Below are 18,590 nucleotides of genomic sequence, written 5' to 3'. Positions count from 1 at the left end.
TTCCTTCCCACTGTATTGAGGTTTTTTCTTTTTAATTGTAGACTTTCTACCTTACCTGCTCTTATGGTAGCAAAATAAATTCAGAAAATCTCCATCAAAAAGCAGCTCAGCAGCAGAAATATATATGGTCAGCTGGTTGTGAGTTAATGAGCATGTGAAATCAGTGTGAACATTTTGAAACAACAACTCTCCAACCTCGTAATTGTAAGACTGCCTGTGCAGCCACAGGAGCCTTCAGAGAGTCTTCCTGCTTGTCTCTTGGGTTGATTTGCTCGTGTTTTCTCACCCACTCAATGACTGTAAAAGGGCTGGACTAATTGGAGGCAGGTGTAATTGATTGCACTGATATGCTAGTCTACTTATAGCCCACATTACAAACACTGCTGTGTTATTTTGTCTCTCAGTGCAGGTATGTAATGTGACAAAACCTCTAATGATCTGATATGTTTGGGATGGATGGGCTGTGAATTATATAGTGAATTGTCTTATTTTGTCGCTCTGTGCAGGCTTTCTACTTACAGGGTGGTGGGTCTCAGAGGACAATTGCTACCCCTGTTGAAGTGAACAACGTGTGGAGTGCAACTGGCTTTGTGGCATAGCTGGCTCTGGCCTTGGACTGTGTGTTTTTACTTTGTACCTAAATGGGACACTGGACTTTTAACTATTATTCATTGTGTTTATAAATAAAATTTTAGAATTTTATTGACTGTCATCTTTTTGCCCACGGCGGAGACGGTTGGTCAGACCTAGAATCTCTTTGTGTGTGTGTGTGTGTGTGTGTGTGTGTGTGACATCAGCAGGGTTTTGCATAAAAGAGTGTGAGCAGGTCAAAAGGTCAATTCATTTATTGTAGTTTTATGGCAGCACCCTCTAGTGGCCTTGAAGCAAACAGTCTCCTAACTAAGCCATGGCATCTCCGGTCTCTCCTACTTTTGTGTGCTCTGCTGGCTATTATGTTTGACCTGTACTTGCAGAATACATTCCAAAGCTTTTGTTCCCTAAAGCATTCGTCCTTCTTTGTGAGCAGTTTGTGACAAAAGAAAAGCCCAGAAACAGGCACCAGTTCAAAGGCATTTCTCAGATGATTTGCTGTAAACTTGAATACAAGCACAGATGAATAAATGTCTTGTAAAACATTGTACTGAATACATTCTTCACTACGAATATCAAATTAAGATCACACGTTAACAGCCCAGAGTTAGTATCGTGTCTTTGCCTCACCACATCTGGGGGTTAACTGGGTTAAATTCAACATAGCAGCGTCTCTAAATGACTGATTCTAAGCCTGGCACAAAAGATAGAAATCCCTGTTGTTCTGGCATCTTATGCCTGCACACATTATCCTGCTGTTCAGTGGTGCCTGACTGCAATACCTGTTTACCAGATTGTAGTGGGTCTCGTGTGAATCTGTGCAACCCATCTGAACCTCCAGTTGTCACCGCTCTTTCCTCAGACACCAACGTAAGGCTGACAGCACTCTGAACACTTCCTGTTGATCATCTGAAGCACGACAGGGGACTGAAGGCAGGGCAGGGATCAGGAAAATAAAGGTTTATAATTTGCACAAATCTTACCCTGCTGGCTGGGAATTTCATTGGGTGGTGGGTGGTTTGGTGCTGACACTGAGCAATTCTGTGAATGCATTTTTTTTTTTTTATTTATAGAGTTGTCATACAGGGCAAAATGTGAAAAAATTTGCTGTCCTTGCAATGAGTTACTCAGAGTTCTAGACGAGCGCTGGCTAAAAACAGAGGGCCTAGATGGCGCAAGATTTGCCAGCTTTTTCTGCAAGGTTGGGATGGGCGGAGAGGGCTGCCTCTGCAGGACGACAACTAGATTCTTTCTTTGTCATTCTTTGACAACGACACAGCGAGCTGAAGCACTCCTGTCTTTTCAGGCTTACCGTACCTCATAATTCAACCGTGAGTCTCTCTCCACCCTGGTGGTCTGAGGTACCTTCTTAGTCTCTTTTTCCTGCCTCACCACCTTTTCCTCCTTCTGCTGACGTGTTTCAGCTTCATGGATCCTGCCTTGGTTTTTCAGCTTATGCTGCAGAGTAGATAAGACTATCTCTCAAAGTCCACTCCATTGTGATACATATATATTTAACATTACTGTTTCTCATTTTCTAAAGCTTAAAACAACACTAATTTGCTTTAAGACCAAGAGTGCAGCAGGTCAACTATCACAGTAAATATAAGGACTTTTTGTTAATAGGTTGTTGCATTTTCTTTGTAATGCTGACTTCACACAAACTGGACGGCAACACGTTTTTCAACTCGAGCAATCTAAACATCACCACAGTTAAATCAAACCAGTCGTCGTCTGATTTTTGTTATGTTTAAAAACTATAGTGTCACCGTCTGCCTGAGAAATATTCTGCTACAAGTGGGCTTTGGTATTGTTTTTCTCTCCTTTTCTCTCCCTCTATCGCCTGGGCGGAGGCCATTGTGGGCTCCCGCCTTTGGCCTACATACCTGGGAGATGGTGAACACCTGCGTCTCATTAACCGGCCTCTACTTACGGGAAGAAGTTAGACTGCTCTTTGCTGGATTGTTGCTTGACTCATGTTAGTGAAGTCCTGGCTAGGACACTATGTAATGGTGGGCGGTAATAACCAATCCTCATGAAGAACAGTGCTCTTTAATGAATTCAGCACAGACTAACATCGAAGAGGTAGCAGTGACACACATCAGTTATCAGCTAGCCATCTAACTGTATTCTATCTCTAAACCTTTACCGACTCCGCTTTACTCTTATTTTGCGACACCACCCTCTAGTGGTGCAATATGATATAAACATTACAGAACACAACATCTCCTCTCTCTTTATAAAAAGAGTTCACCAAATAGCGTAGTACAGAAATCAAGTAATTCACTGTTTAGCAAACCAAACATACACTGGTGAACTTAAATGTCGCAATAGTCATAACATCAGAATACTACAACTAGAAAAGCTAAATAAGCCTGAAATTGTAAAATGAAAAGAAATTATTCCAGTTTTTCCATTACAATTTTTTTCTTAGTGCATTGGTGGCAGGAAATCAGTTCTTCTTAAACCCAAAATAGAACAAGTAATGACATTTCTCTAATGTCCTTTTCAAGCAACCTATTATGGTACAATATAGTCTTTGTGCCAACGAGGCTTGTACTTGACGCGGGGCAGTCTTCTGGCAGTAGGTGAGCCAGTCTGGGTGTGGTGCAACCTAGCAGTGTCAGCGTTCTTTTCAGTCACAGGGCGACAACGTGCTAGATGAGTGGCATTCCAAATCTTTCCATTACTCAGCAAGAAGGCATTCGAGCCTTTGGCTTTTGTTACTGTTACAGGAGGGGTAAATCTGGGATGTCCTTTGGGAACATGGTGGGGTTTCCTTATCCTCACACTCTCTCCTGGTAGAAAAGAAGGTTTCCGTGCGTGACGCCTACCATCAGTGTAACGTTGCATTTTCAACTGATATTTCTGAACTGAGTGACGTGCAACGTCATCCAGTGGAGACACAGCAGGAGGCAAAGGGAGGACATCCAGTTTAGTACGCATCTTCCTGCCATACAGGAGTTCATAGGGAGAGAGAGAAGTAGTTGCATGTGGTGTTGCACGGTAAACCTGAAGCCAATCCAGCACAGTCGCCTTCCATGGTTTTGACTGCTGGATTGCTGTCTGGATACAGGTGCGGAGGGCACGATGAAACCGTTCGATTGCTCCGTTTGAAGCTGGGTAGTAGACAGATGTTCTGCTGTGGGAGATGCCTCTATTCTGGAGGAATGAGGTGAACATTACAGAGGTGAACTGTGTACCATTGTCAGTCACGATGTTCTCTTGGTTGCCATGACGACTAAAGACAGATGAGAGAAACTGAATGACATCATCAGTAGTAGCAGAAGGTGAAAAGGCAAGCTCAGGCCATTTGGAGTAGTAGTCAGTCAATGTTATGACATATCTACAAGCAGGTATAGCAGTATCAAAAGGCCCAACAATGTCAAGACCAAGTTTTTTCCACGGTCCATCAGGCAGTGGGACGGGTTGGAGAGGAGCAGGGTTAGTATGTGCAGTTTTGTCATTGGACTGACAGAGGAGGCATGAGGTTATGGCAGACTGAACTTGTGAGTCCATTTTTGGCCACCAGTAGAGATCTCGTAGTCTTTGTTTTGTGCGCACAATCCCTTGGTGACTTTCATGTGCCAGTGCAATGAGTTTAGGTCTCACTGAAAGTGGTGCAATGAGCCTTGAGCCTCTGAGAACATAATCACTTAGGGTTGAGAGTTCATTACGGATTTTGTAGTAAGGTGCAAGCGTGACATCGAGTGTTTTGATTGAGGCAGGCCAGCCACTTTGTATTTGCGAACGCAAAGCAACCAGTTCAGGGCAAGTTGAACAGGCAGAGTCAAAGTCCGCAACAGGAAGAGAGGACATGGCAGCAGAAACTTGGGCTACCATTTCATGATCTGCATCCGATGTAGGATGGGAAGAAACAGGCAGGGGCAGGCGAGAGAGACAGTCAGCTGTATAGTTCTGAGAACCTGGGCGGTAAATAACATCATAGTCAAAACACAGGAGGCGGGCAGACCAGCGGGCGATGCGCATTCCAGCCCTATTAATCCCTTTGGTGCTCAGCAGTGTTGTCAGAGCTTGGTGGTCTGTCCGCAGAGTAAAACGTCAGCCCCACAAATATGTTCTCCATTTCTCTGCAGCCCACACACAAGCATAAGCTTCTTTTTCAACAGTTGAGTACTTTTTTTCTGTTGCAGACAGTGTGCGGGAAGCAAACGCCACAGGTTTTTCTGTGCCATCAGGTTGCACTTGAGCAAATACAGCACCAAGCCCATAGTCACTTGCATCAGTAGAGATCACGACACGCAAGGCAGGGTCAAACAGTGCCAGTGCAGTGCTATTCACCAGGAGTTTTTTTACTTCTTCAAAGCTCACTTGTGCATCTGAAGTCCATGTGAAGGTGTTCTTGTCGTTAGCACAGGCACGCATAGGGGCTACAACAGTTGCAAAGTTTGGCAAGAACTTGGAGTACCATGACACCAAGCCCAGGAAGGATCTCAGAGCAACAGCATCAGATGGGGGAGGGGCTCTCAAAACAGCATCAATATGCTCCTCATCAGGAAGAATGCCATCAGCAGTGACAACATGACCTAGGAAGCGTAGCGATGTCTTCCTAAAATGGCATTTGTTTTCGTTAAGCACAAGTCCAGCATCTTTGAGCTTCTGCAGGACAGTGCTAAGGTTTTGGTCATGCTCAGCTGCACTTTTACTGTAGACAATAAGGTCATCCAGGTAGTTTTGGACACCTGGGAGGTCTTTAAGGATTTCAGCCATCATTTTCTGAAAAGCTGAGGGGGCAGAGGCCAGTCCATAAGGTACTCTACAGAATCTGAAGAGTCCATCATGTGTAATGAATGCTGTCAAATCTCTGCTACCTTCATGCAGGGGCAGCTGGTAGTATGCATTTGCAAGATCAATTGTAGAAAACACTTTTGCACCCTGTAAGCTGGCAAACAATTCATCCACATGTGGTAAGGGGTAGCAATCAGTGATCACAGCTTTGTTTGGTTCACGGAGGTCTGCACACAGCCTTATTCCACCAGTTTTCCGTCCTGTGACAACAATTGGGGATACCCATGGTGATGCATCAATCCGTTCAATAACACTAGCTTTGAGTAAACGATCCAGTTCTGCTGAAACTGAAGCCCTCACAGCAAACGGGAGACGTCGCAGCTTCTGACGCACAGGTTTGACTGTTGGGTCAACTTTCACTTTATGCACAAAGGCAGGGATGCAAGAAGCAGGTGACGGATTTGTAGACATCACAGAAGCAGTAGGATCAGTACATGGAGGTAGAACGGTATTGCCTGCAATGCTGACATTCAGCGCTTCCATCAGATCTCTTCCAAGAAGAGGAGTTCCTTTCCTTACAACAAAGAACACAGCTGAGGCAGATGCATTTCCTCTGCTCACTGTGACTTGCAGGCAGCCTAACACAGGGATTGTTTTCTTCGTGTATGTAACTAGTTGAAGGTCAGGTGGTTTTAGTGGCGTACCACTGAAGTGCTCTTCGTAGATGTGGTTAGGCAGGATAGAAACTGCAGAACCTGTGTCCACAATCAGTGCAATATCCTTAGCTGATGACGTAGGTGTGCTCACATTTATGCTGCATTGCAATCCTTTTGATGCATGAGAAGGATCTGTTAAGTAAAGGACTGTGAGTTTTGGTAAATGGACTTCCCGTACATCTCTTGTCTTGGATGAGCAGCAGACACGAGCAAAATGTCCAATTTTATGACACAGTTTACAAGTAGCTTTGGCAGCAGGACACTGATGAAAGTTGGCTAAATGACTGTTTGAACCACATCTAAAACAATTCTTAGATGTTTTTGTTGCATGACATGGCTTTGCAGGGTGAGCATTGTATTTATGTTTCCTCTGCTTGGAGTGCGAGTGAGACTGCACAGCTTGGACTGGGGTACTACTGTCTGCAGCTATGGATTTAGCTTGTTGAACTGCAGATTCCATTTGTGTTGCCAGTGTAACAGCTTTATCTAGTGTCAAATCAGGTTCCAGCAAGAGTCTTTCTCTTATGCTGGGGCTAGACACATGTTCAACTAGCTGATCACAGATCATTTCTTCTGTCCTGTCATCAAACTCACATTTAGAAGCAAGGTCACGCAAGCTGGCCACATACTGGATAACAGTCTCATGTGAAGCTTGTGTTCACTGTCTGAAAGCATGTCTTTCCACAACAACATTTACCTTGGGTGAAAAGTATTGTTCTAGGGCAGTAACAGCAGAGGCGAAAGTGTCACCTCTATTTGGCAGTGAGTAGAAAATCCTTTGTCCCTCAGTTCCTAAGCAGTGAAGTAAAGTAGCTCTTCTTCGTGCTTCAGGCCAAGCATTCCCTGTTGCATTGATCACAAGCAAATAATTGTTGAACATACGCATGCACATGTTGAATGGCAAAGGAGGGTCTGCAGGGCAAGGCAAAAACATCGGTGGCGGATGGACGTTTGCAGTCATGATGACTCGGCAAAAAACTCAAAGCAGAGAAAAAAAAACACGCAGGGTTACTCGTCGCCAAAATGTAATGGTGGGCGGTAATAACCAATCCTCATGAAGAACAGTGCTCTTTAATGAATTCAGCACAGACTAACATCGAAGAGGTAGCAGTGACACACATCAGTTATCAGCTAGCCATCTAACTGTATTCTATCTCTAAACCTTTACCGACTCCGCTTTACTCTTATTTTGCGACACCACCCTCTAGTGGTGCAATATGATATAAACATTACAGAAAACAAAACACTCGTAATCTAGTTCTCTTGGATTTTGAATCTTGTGCTAACACGTCGTTTCCCTGTGTACAGACACCCTGGACCTGCCCTTGTTCCTTACAGAAATTCTGGTACGAGAGAGGAGTGAGAGACTGGTGAGACGCCAAGAGAGACAGAAGGAGAGTGAGTGTGTTCCCCCTGCTTTTCCCTGCAGATTCCCTGGAGACCTGATCCCTGCACCCTTGTCTATAGCACTTTGACACTGTCGCACATTTAACTTGGTCTAACACAGGGCCATATAGGTTTTCCCCCTCTTAATAATAAACAACTTCATTTAGGAATTGCATTTTGTGTTTACTTGTGTCATCTTTGTCTAATATTTAAATGTATTCATCAATTTCAGAGAAAGCTCACATACTCAATATCAACAAGAAGAAAGAAAGAACTACAAATGACTAAAGTTGCAGTGAGGAAGTGAGATCTGACTAATGACAGGAAGTAAAAATAGTTTTAAAGAGTCATCAGTTCAGAGACTGTGACGGTTGAGATCGACAACAAGAAAGACGTGAGGCAGAGAAGCACGATGGATGAATTCAGATGGATTCAAATGTTTTTATCTCTGATGCTGATGATTGTGATTCCAGGTAAGGATACAGGAAACATTTTATTAGCAACAAAACTAAATATTATCAGTATTACTATGGTCAATAAACTTTACAGTAAATAAGAAAGCTGAGCATGTACTGTTGTTTTAGGGAAATATGTGACATGTTTACAGACCCGCGTCTAAAATCTTCGCTCTGATTGTAAAACTGCCTGCATCTAATTTATCTTTCACTATTTCTCATCAATCTTCCTCAACAGTATCCTGAAACTGAAATATCCATTTTATGATGATGAAAGTTGGAGAATGACGTCACTCTGCTTGGTCTCTAAACTGTGATAGCATGAGCAGAATAACTGCTGACAGTACTGAGTGGACCTTTGTTTCAATGTTATTTCATATCAAAACAACAGTCGTAGAAGCTGATCACCCTCGGACAGACAAAGTCACATCCGCCGACTGAGTTTTACAGCGAACTGTTTCTCTGGTTATTAAGAAGCTCACATTTGGGAAGTGGTTCTTTTTATTCATGCCTACAGTACAAATTAGGAGAAATACAACCTAACGCTCTGGTTCACTGTCTCAGGTTAATCTTTTTTTTAGTTTGAGTTTACTCTCTCTCATTTTCAGAAACTGTTGTAGAACAAATGCTCTTTTCGTCGTTGACCCATTATTGGACAGTGTCATCACACCGTGAATTGGCTGATTAAACGTCAAGATATGAACAAAGATAACAAAGAAATACTGACCTCACAGACTGACTGCTCCACTACTGTGACCCTTTGGAAGTCTCACTATATCTATCCATCAAGATATGAGAAAATGAAGTGTGAAGTGATTGATGCTAACACAGGAAGTGTGCAGCTGTTTACCTTTAGCTATCAGACCTCAGATGAGGAAACAGGTGAGCTCACGATCAGCTGTTTAAAACAACTAAAAATAGCTAAAATATTAATTAGATGTATTTCAGGTGTTTGGGCAAAATAGCTTTTGTTGTGTTTATAATTTTGGGGCGATCGTGGCTCAAGAGTTGGCAGTTTGTCTTGTAATTGGAAGGTTGCCGGTTCGAGCCCCGGCTCCGTCAGTCTCGGTCATTGTGTCCTTGGGCAAGACACTTCACCTGTTGCCTACTGGTGGTGGTCAGAGGGCCCGGTGGCGCCAGTGTCCGGCAGCCTCGCCTCTGTCAGCTTGTGGGGATAGGTTAATTGATTAATCCAAAGTGCCCATAGGTGTGAATGCGGGAGTGAATGTGAGCGCGAATGGTTGTCTGTCTGTGTGTTGGCCCTGCGACAGACTGGCGACCTGTCCAGGGTGTACCCCGCCTCTCGCCCTATGACAGCTGGGAGAGGCTCCAGCAGCCCCCGCGACCCTAAGAAGGATAAGCGGAAGCGAATGGATGGATGTATTTCTAACACGCGAACAATGTGAAAAAACTTTTGATTGTTCTTTTTTCATTTATTCAGATGACAAAAAAACAACACAGAAACCAACAAGAAAAACCAAGAGATACACAACTGAAGCAGAAACAACCACAACAACAATGAAGGATGATTCACAAGGTACTTACATAACACATCCTTATGTCATGTATACTCTTGTAATCCTTTTTAATCATAATATTTAGTGGAACATAATAATTTAGATTTAAATGTGCCAGATTAAATAAATGAAGAACCTAAATAAGGACGACATAAGAAGAAAAAATGAAAATGTTTCATGAGATATAATCACATTTATTTTAAAATATTTGTTTGATATAAAGTTATTGATTTTTTATTATGTAATGCCAAGTTTGGATGTTTTCTTTTATTCAGATGTTTCTGTATCTTCGAGGTTCATTATTGTCTCAGTGGGTTTAGCAGCACTTTTAATCACTGCTGTGACAGTCAACACATGGAGCAGAACTAAAGGTAAATTTAATATTGAGGAATTTGAATGATTTTTAAGTTTGATTTGAAACAGAAAAAATGTCTTATCTCATTTTAGGTCAGAAAACACAGATGGATCAAACCACAGTAAGTAACTCAGCAAGTTAAAAGTCTTTTGGTTGTTTTTCTCATCCTTGTTATTTTCTAATAACTGCAGATGATGTTCATGAGATTATTTTGGATTTCCTGAGTTTAAGTGGTTCAGCAGATAATCGAGAGTCAGATGTCTACAACTGGGAGGATATTAAAAACCATACGTGAGAGTTTTGTAAAATTAAATTAACACTGCTTATAAATTAACAGTGAAGTTATGTTTATCTCGCATGCAAACACAGAGAAAAGTAAAAAACACAGACACAATACAAAATCCAGTAAATCCAGCAGGAGAAAGGGACAAGGAAAACTCTGGAATATTTACAAAACAGGGAGAAAGATGAAAAGCACAGATAAGGTCGGTTAAAGTAGGAAGCAATAACACAAAAAGCCATGTGACAAACCTTCAAAATAAAAGTGAAAATAACTGCATAAAAAACCTCTCAGATTATATAGTTTGTTTTGTTGGACGTCATTGTGGTGCATTTTCTCCTCTCAGTAAAATAAAGAGAGAAAAGAAACACTCAATGTTGGGTCTGCGCTTCAGCAGGCCCGCTAGTTCAGACTTGTTCCCGTGAACAAAGCAAGACGAACAGCTTTAACCGGGTTTTTACTTGCTAGGAAGGGGAGACCTTGGCAGTACAATAATGGTAACATTTAACAATTTCAACCTAACACTCAAAAACACAAAAGAAAAGAAAACTAAGAACTAATGGAAAGAATATAACCGAAACCACAGGTAATAATAAACACAATGCCAATTTATTTGTCTCACAATCTGATACATTTGGTTTTGGGTTTTTTGCTTGTTTTTCACAGGTACATTATGATAAAGATGATGTTTCAATAAAGTATGAAAGCACTGGAGGCTCTGGTGTTTCTGTCAGATACCACTGATCCACAACATCAGCTCAGCAGAAAAAAACTGCTGTTGTATTATCAGTATAATCTTATCTAGTTTAATAGATTTAATCCTATTGTTACGGCTCTGGCCATCTTTTGAATCACAGTGGCTGGATTTTGCTGGCAGCTGCTGATTGGTTCCATCATCAAGTGGCTGTTTTAAAAATCCTCTCCAGCAGTCTCCCCGGCAGTAGCTGACAGCAGCAGCAGGCCCGTCCTTGGCCTCCAAACCATCTATGACAGATCTGGGTGTGTGATTTCAGAGAACTGCCAAGTTTTGTATTTAGTGTGTTGATAATTTGACTTTTAACTAAGCACTGAAGCAGAAAGAGAGAACTGCCTTATTATTTTCTATCATTTTTTTTCTTGTTTATTCAATTAGTGAGTTGGGGGTAGCGCTCGGCTTTTGTTTGTTTTAGATTTCTAAATGACCGTTATGGGTTTTGTAGCGTGAGTTTATTGACCGTTAAATACCATTAAATCTGTATCAGTTTCTTCCTTTTTATTGCTTACAATAATGTCATCTGGAGATAAAATGTTTTTCTATTCATTTGTTATCTACCCACAACTAGTTTTGCTCTAAATGAATGCCTGGCTCATTAGGTGTTTGCCTGGTCTCTAGATTTATTTGTCTTTTTTCATTTCCTATTTTATTTTGGTTAGTTTTCTTTAATTTCTTGGTAGCTTTACTAACACCTTTGCCAACTCTGCCGTGATTGCCTTGAGCTGGGTGTATTTACATTCACCGGTTTCTGCCTCCCAATTTGTGTCTTGTTTGCCCTTTTTAGTTTACTGCCTTTGCTGTGATAGTTTCCCTAACTAATCTTATCTTCCTTGCGTCAAGCTGGATTTTGATTTTGGGTGTCCTGTTTTTACTGTTCTTATTTTGTATTTAGCCAAAAGAAAAAAATCCACTGTGTAACTTGAATAATACCGACAGGCCTGTGACTGAAACACTGGTTATCACAAATAATGTGTTCATGATATATTTGTTGAATTTAATTTGCTGAACTCTAGGGTTTTAAACACTAGAGCATATTGACGAGCATATTAATATATTATCTATAACATATTAATGAGCATACTTATTTACCAATTTCACAGATTATTGTTAAATGCTACTGCTGATAACCCCTGAACCACAGCCTCTATTCTCACCACTTACCGTTTTCTGTCAGAAACCAAGAGTGTCGCTACGAACCCAAAACATTTGGGGGCTTTACCTTCCCTTAATCTTTTTAGATTTTCACTTGTAACAGCAGATTCTTAAAAAAACAGTAAAATGAGCACACCACATTGTAACGAACACACTTCCTCTCGACCTCATCAGGGGGAAATTACTTAAGATTAACGGTGAGGAACTGTTGGGTTTCACTCCAATAGCATTTTCTGCTATATTTCCTGTACCTGCAGTTGTAAAATCAATTCATCTCACTTATGTTGGTTAAGGAGTTGAGTCTGACACATTAACTGTCATGCGCCTTCTGATTTAAAATATTTAAAAAGGGGAGCTGCATTATTCCAAAAAATATCACACATTCGACTTCTTTATTCATTATTTTCTTTTCTATGTCAAACACATCAGTGTCACAAATCAACTGAGAGAATGACAAAAATATGAACCTGCCAAGTCTTCATATAAATTTCCTTTAGAAAAAATGTTTCAGAAAAGCTGATTTACTCCAGCTGTGTAACATTATCATCAACATAAATGAGAGACGACTAAAAATTGCTAAATTTGTGGTGAAACATGACAAATGACAGGAAGTACAAACCGTCCTGAAGGGTCATCAGTTCAGAGACTGTGACAGTTGAGACTGAGAACAAGAACGAAGTGAGACAGAGAAGCAGAATGGATGAATTCAGATGGATTCAAATGTTTTCATGTCTGATGCTGATGATTCAGATTGTAGGTAAGGATAGAGGAAACATTTTTATAGCAGTCAAATAATAATCGTATCAATATTATTACAATCACTTACCAATAACATGAATAAGACAGCTGAGCATGATCTGCTGTTTCAGGGAAGCATGTTTATAAAGTTGTTTCTAAATTGATTTCCACTCTTATTGTAAAAAGTGCTGTATTCTAATGTTTTTTATTGGTTTTCTTCAATGAAGATTGTTGATGACGTCATTCAGCCTCGTCTAAATGTGATGACCAGAATAACTGTGATGGTACTAAATGTGTTTTTATTTCAAGAAACTAACAGCACAGCTGATCAACCTTCGACAGATCGGTGAAAAGGCCACAACTAAACCAGACAGATTGATTATTGAGGTGAAATGTTCTCTCTCTGTTATAAAGTATTACCCTATTTACTCAGCAGGATACAACACAGTGAAGTGTGAGGTGACTGATACAGACACAGGAAGAGTGCAGCCATTTACCTTCAGCCCTCAGCCCTCAGGTGAGGAAACAGGTGAGCTCACGATCAACTGTTTAAGATGACCTCAAATATTAGTTTGATAGATTTTACATTTTTAAGATCTTTTTTTTCATTAACAACTTGTGAAATAATGACAAACTTTTTGGTTTGGTTTTGTCATTTATTCAGCTGAAGCAAACACAACAAAGGAACCAGCGAGAAAAACTGAAAGCAGCACAAAATCAGAACCAAACACAATCAGCAATCCTTCAAAATCACGTAAGATTATGATGATTATGTCACGGGTCTGGGTCCGTTGGACCCAGTATGTGGAGTTTCATGTTTTTGTTATTCCATGTTTGAGGTTATTATGTTTTGGTTTTAGTTTGCATCAGGGATTGTTTTCTTGTTCTCTTGTTGTGTTTATGATGATGATGATTATGATGTTTATTATTTGAGTTTCATGTTTAAGGAATTGTTCTCGGTTGTATCTCACGTTTAGTTTAGTTCGGGTTCCATGTGTCATTCTGTCTGTCTCTCAGTGTCAGGTCTGCGTCTTGGTGTGGTGTTCTCATTTCCTGTTTTATTGTGAAGGTCTGGGTCTCATGTGAGTGTGTTCAGTTTTACCTCTGTCTCGTCTTGTTGATCATTCCCAGCTGTGTCCACCACCTGTGTGTAATTCCCCTGTGTTTCTCTGGGTGTATTTAAGTCATGTCCTCCGTCATTGTAGTTGCTGGTCCGTCTGTGTATTCCACCCTGCCTCATCTGTGTATCTACCATGTCTCACCCGTGTGTTCTCCCTGCTGTCCATCATCATTCTCCTCTTCTCATTCAGGTTTGTGCTTTGTAGTTTTAGTTGTTTCCCAGTATAGTTTAGTTCTCCGTGTTGCCGTTTGCCTCTCCTTTTGTGTTCAATAAATCACCTTTTACACCTTCACGACTGCCTGCGTGTGGATCCTCCTTTTCCTCCTCCACACGGCTCCTCTCACTCGCCGTGACAGATTAAGCAGGAAAAACACGTTTTCTTTTAGAGTTTTAAGGAGAGTTCATACTTTAGTTTACATCTTTTTTCCTAATGAATATTATTTACATTTTGATGACAGAAAATCACTTGCCTATCCTATAGGAAACATAAGATGTAACATTTGATATGATGGTGTGGTTTTGGCAGGAAACATTGTTCACTTGAGTATCATGGCTGTTAAATGGTGTGAAACGTTTTTCAAACATTAACATGCAAAAATGTTTCAAATTTGTTTTGTCTGCTTTATCGCAGCTATTTCGTGGTACATCAATGGAGCTATTGGTTTGGTCGCACTGCTGATAACAGCCATGTGTTTCATTATAAGGAAAAGAATGAAAGGTGAGAACATTTACAGATACAACATTTGTAAGTTGTTCTATGAATGTTAGAGTTGACTGTTTTTGTCTTTCCAGGAAACAAAATGCAGAAGAATGAAAATCCTGTGAGTTTTGAAACATATAATTAAATATTCCTATATCTGCCACTAAAAAGACAATTAAATAAACCGCTCATCTTTGAGGGAGTGTTAACAAGAACTAAACTGCCTTCATAGAAATGCTTTTCCACCAGATGTAACCGCACTATTGTCTGTTTTTCAGGGACTGAGTTCAAACCCTGCAGAGACTCAAACCAATCAGAACTCTGTGAGATCACCCACTATACCCAGAGTTAAAAACACTTCTTCTTATTCTCTAAAAAATTGTAAATGCATGACACTAACCGAAAAAGCATCCAAAAGATAAGAAAGTTAGGCCAAAAATAAAATCAGTAGACCACACCATGAATCGTAAAACCTGAAGTAAGAGGTCAAAACACAAATGCAATATCTTGAGACATCATTTCTGAGAAATTAAACTGATGAATGAAGAGTTGTTTATGTTGCATTACAGTGAGACATATTTTCAAGGATAGCTGTTGGCAAAGTAGGATCCAAGTGCAGAACTCAAATCCATGTTAAACTCAAAAAGCAGCTTTATTGCTGACCTTAGCAGGCCAAAATGCAAAACACAAAATAATTCAGGCAACACTAAAAACCTGGAACTCACAAACTAGCCTCTAAGGAACATAGAACATAACATGGAACAGAAGCAAACTGGGGCTTTAAATACACATGAGGAGATCAGGCCATAGTGGAGACTAGGAACTCAGTTGTACGGTGGCCCTGAGAGGCCACTGCAACTTAAGAAAACACCAGCAATAAGAAAAATGCTGCAAAAGCACACAAAACACAACGAAAAGAGGAAAAACGACAACGGAAATAGGAAAAAAAACAGATTTCCAAAAGCACAACGTGTTTCTGGGGAGACAATAACCCGATGGACCAGTTGCAGGAACCAAAATATGCTAAGAATTGCGCTGGGAGACACTTAAAAGAAGTGGAGGATTTATCGGTGTTGTGAGGAAAGAAAAGATGAGTGGTATATGTGTTAGCCTAACTATTAGCCTAAAAATCCATCATCAGTATTATATGAATCATGATAAAACACACCTAGCATGTTTTGGCTTCCTGCAACTGGTCCGTCGGGTTATTGTCTCCCCAGAAACACTTCCCTTTGCTTTTGGAAATCTGTTTTTTCCTATTTACGTTTTTTCCCCTATGTCTGTTACCATTTTTCTTATTTCTATTTTGTTTTGTGTGTTTTGCAGGGTTTTTTTTTATTGGTAAATGGACTGATTCTTATATAGCAATTTTCTACTCTCCCAGAGTAGTCAAAGCACTGTAAACAACATGCCTCATTCACCCATTCATACAAGCACTTCTAAAGGTATAGGTCAATTGAAAAATCTAAATTGCCCATAGGTGTGAATGCAGGAGTGAATGTGAGTGCGACTGGTTGTCTGTCTCTGTGTGTTGGCCCTGCGACAGACTGGCGACCTGTCCAGGGTGAACCCCGCCTCTCGCCTTATGACAGCTGGGATAGGCTCCAGCACCCCCCGCGACCCTGAAAAGGATAAGTGGATGGATATTACTGAGGAGTCAGCATGTTTTTCTCTTCATTGTTTAGGTGGATCCTGAAGTTTCCTATGTCACCATCAGCAACACCTAGAAAACCAAGATAAGGTGTTTTGTTTAGTGATATCTGTATGTTTGTTTGTTATTATTTTATCTATATATCAGACAGCTTTTTTCAGGTTCGTGTTGATGATGAAATGATGCAGTGACTTCTGCTCTACTGTCAATTTTAAAATAACATAGTTCAAGCTGTTGAAAAAAAAAAAAAGAATTTGCATTTAATGGAAAGACAGTTTTTGAATATTGTTTATGGGTCCAACAGATTTAAAGAAACACCAGTTTTTGGGACAGTGCCCAGCTACATTATAATACACTTATTTTTCTTTTTTTTTTAAATGAAAATATAATTGGTACCAGGAGTTCTTTGCTATGGATATGAGCAGTTGCTCTAAGAGAAGGCTGGATAGAAAACATACAACTAAAACTATTGCTATTGCTAGACTATTGAACAGCACACAGGATTCAGTGCCATGGTCCTAGAGTTTTGAGTTGTATTTGAGTTTCAAATTTGTGTTCTGAAGATCTTCCTTAGCTTCTATTTTTATTATTCATTACCTGTTTTTACTGTTCATCTTATTTTGAATTTTTCCTCTGTCAAAAGAAAAGAAATCCAAAGTACTGAAAGGAATCTATGCTCTTTATTTTGTTCTCATTTTTATGATGATGAGTAGGTTGACAGTTGAGGTCAGGCAGGAGTCTCTGGTCTATTATGTTTGTGGACAACATTAAGAAACAGGTGAAAGACGGCCTGTAGCGGTGGAGGAGTGTTCTGGAGAGAAGTTGTGTGAATGAGAGGGAGACAGGTTTAACAGAGATGCTGCAGGGAGTAGAGGTAATATAGGTGGAGAAATTCAAATACCTGAGGTCAATGAGCCAAAGCAACATTTATGATGTTATTATCATTGTGTAACCACATTTCTTTAGGGATTAATACATTTTTCTGATTATGTTTTGTTTTTGTCGTCCAGCCACTGATCAGCAACATCAACTCAGCAGAGAAAACTGCTGTTATATTATCAATGTCATCTCATCTGGTTTTATAGGTAAATATAAACTAGATGAGAACTTTAAAGCAATGTTAACAGTTGTTTCACGCTGTTGTTATTTTAATCTGATAGAAGATGTGTATTCAAGTCTTAATCCTCTATTATAATATGACTGTTGTTAAATGCCTTTAATGCCTTTATAGTTTGTGTAAGTGAAATATGTGCTGTGTCAAAAGTCCAGTATGAGTTTTATAACATGTCTTTCATGATGATTAAATAGAATCTGAATCAATATCTTGAATATTCTTTTTACAATAATCTGGAAAAAGTGTATTTCTATTAATTTGGTTCTATTTTTGCAGAACAAATTTTAAACACTCACAGCTGAGGTTTGAGCACTTTTTTTGTGTATTATTCCTTTTATCCGCTAGAGGTCCTCAGTTTTCCAGTATTTGCACAGTCACCTGTTAATCACACCCCTCCCAAGACTTGTCTCAATTTTCAATTTTGTGCCTCCTCATCTCCTGTGTCCTCCTGCTCATGAGCTGCAAATCATTTTCAGTAAACCAAGTAAACCATGTTAAAGGATGTTTTAACTCAGAGGAAAGAGAGGAGAGGAGACTTGCTGCAGGAGTTATAATCAAGGATGCACAGATGTGTCCTTTGCAGAAACCTTTGCTTCACAACCCTGGTACACATCTTCTGCTTGCTTGGTCACAATTTCTGTTTTAAATATATCAATAAAACACCAACAGATAGTTTGAGTCTGTCCTGCCTCCTTCCTGCTCTCCTCACACAACTGTGAAAGACTGAACACAAACTCTCTAAACCCTTAAACCGATTTCAAACTGTTAGCGTTCAACAATTGTGATAATAGTTTGTGTTTCTGATGTTTAACTGTCCGTTATTATAAAGTCAAACCTCATGAGCTCTGCTGCTGTTGTAGCCACACTCTCACCAAAACACTTTCAGTTCTCAGAAACGTCTTCAGTTCAACAATGAGGAAGAGGAGCGTCTCAGACCTGCTTTATGTTCTGTAGCTGCAGCTGTGTAATCAAATGATCTATTAGACATCAAAAGTCCAACTGTGGTGGCGGAGGTGTTTGACCCTTCAACAGAACCTTGTTATGTGCTTTCATTTCTTACATTTTAAAGAAAGAGAAGCTGCATTAATAGAAACATTTATCTTAAACTTCACACATTCAACTTCCTCAGTCGTCTGTTTATTTTCAGGGAGTGAAACACATGAAGCTTAAGTTCAGCCTTCACGAGTTCAGTGAGGAAGATTTATAATCACACTTCTGTCTACTTCCTGGGTGTTTAGTGGCCAGAGCTTTTCATCACTTCCACTTTCGAACACTGTCCAGCTGATTGCTGACATCACTGGTCAAGTCCAAT

General features: G+C 40.2%; 1 protein-coding gene across 3 annotated transcripts; it reads left to right on the top strand.

Moving 5' to 3' along the window:
• Positions 1 to 74: 74 nt before the first annotated feature.
• LOC120720390 lies at positions 75 to 18,318 on the top strand. 3 transcript variants are annotated; one of them, XM_040010060.1, is made up of 11 exons: positions 1,743 to 2,569; positions 7,365 to 7,454; positions 9,339 to 9,434; positions 9,690 to 9,785; positions 13,127 to 13,222; positions 13,358 to 13,447; positions 14,445 to 14,531; positions 14,606 to 14,634; positions 14,792 to 14,836; positions 16,199 to 16,254; positions 17,175 to 18,318. In XM_040010060.1, the coding sequence occupies exons 1-10, from the start codon at positions 2,338 to 2,340 to the stop codon at positions 16,238 to 16,240; spliced, it is 903 nt and encodes a 300-aa protein (XP_039865994.1). In that variant the 5' UTR covers positions 1,743 to 2,337; the 3' UTR covers positions 16,241 to 16,254; positions 17,175 to 18,318. The 3 variants fall into 3 exon arrangements, with proteins under 3 accessions (XP_039865993.1, XP_039865991.1, XP_039865994.1); XM_040010059.1 differs by lacking the exons at positions 16,199 to 16,254; positions 17,175 to 18,318 and having other exon boundaries at positions 75 to 2,569; positions 13,127 to 13,210; positions 14,792 to 15,443; XM_040010057.1 differs by lacking the exons at positions 16,199 to 16,254; positions 17,175 to 18,318 and having other exon boundaries at positions 1,742 to 2,569; positions 14,792 to 15,443.
• Positions 18,319 to 18,590: the final 272 nt, after the last annotated feature.

Source organism: Simochromis diagramma, unplaced genomic scaffold, assembly GCF_900408965.1.
Source record: "Simochromis diagramma unplaced genomic scaffold, fSimDia1.1 OVJJ01000582.1, whole genome shotgun sequence".
In the NCBI taxonomy this organism is placed as follows: Eukaryota; Metazoa; Chordata; class Actinopteri; order Cichliformes; family Cichlidae; genus Simochromis; species Simochromis diagramma.
Note: the sequence above shows the minus strand (reverse complement) of the source record. Positions and strands in the feature narration are given on the sequence as shown.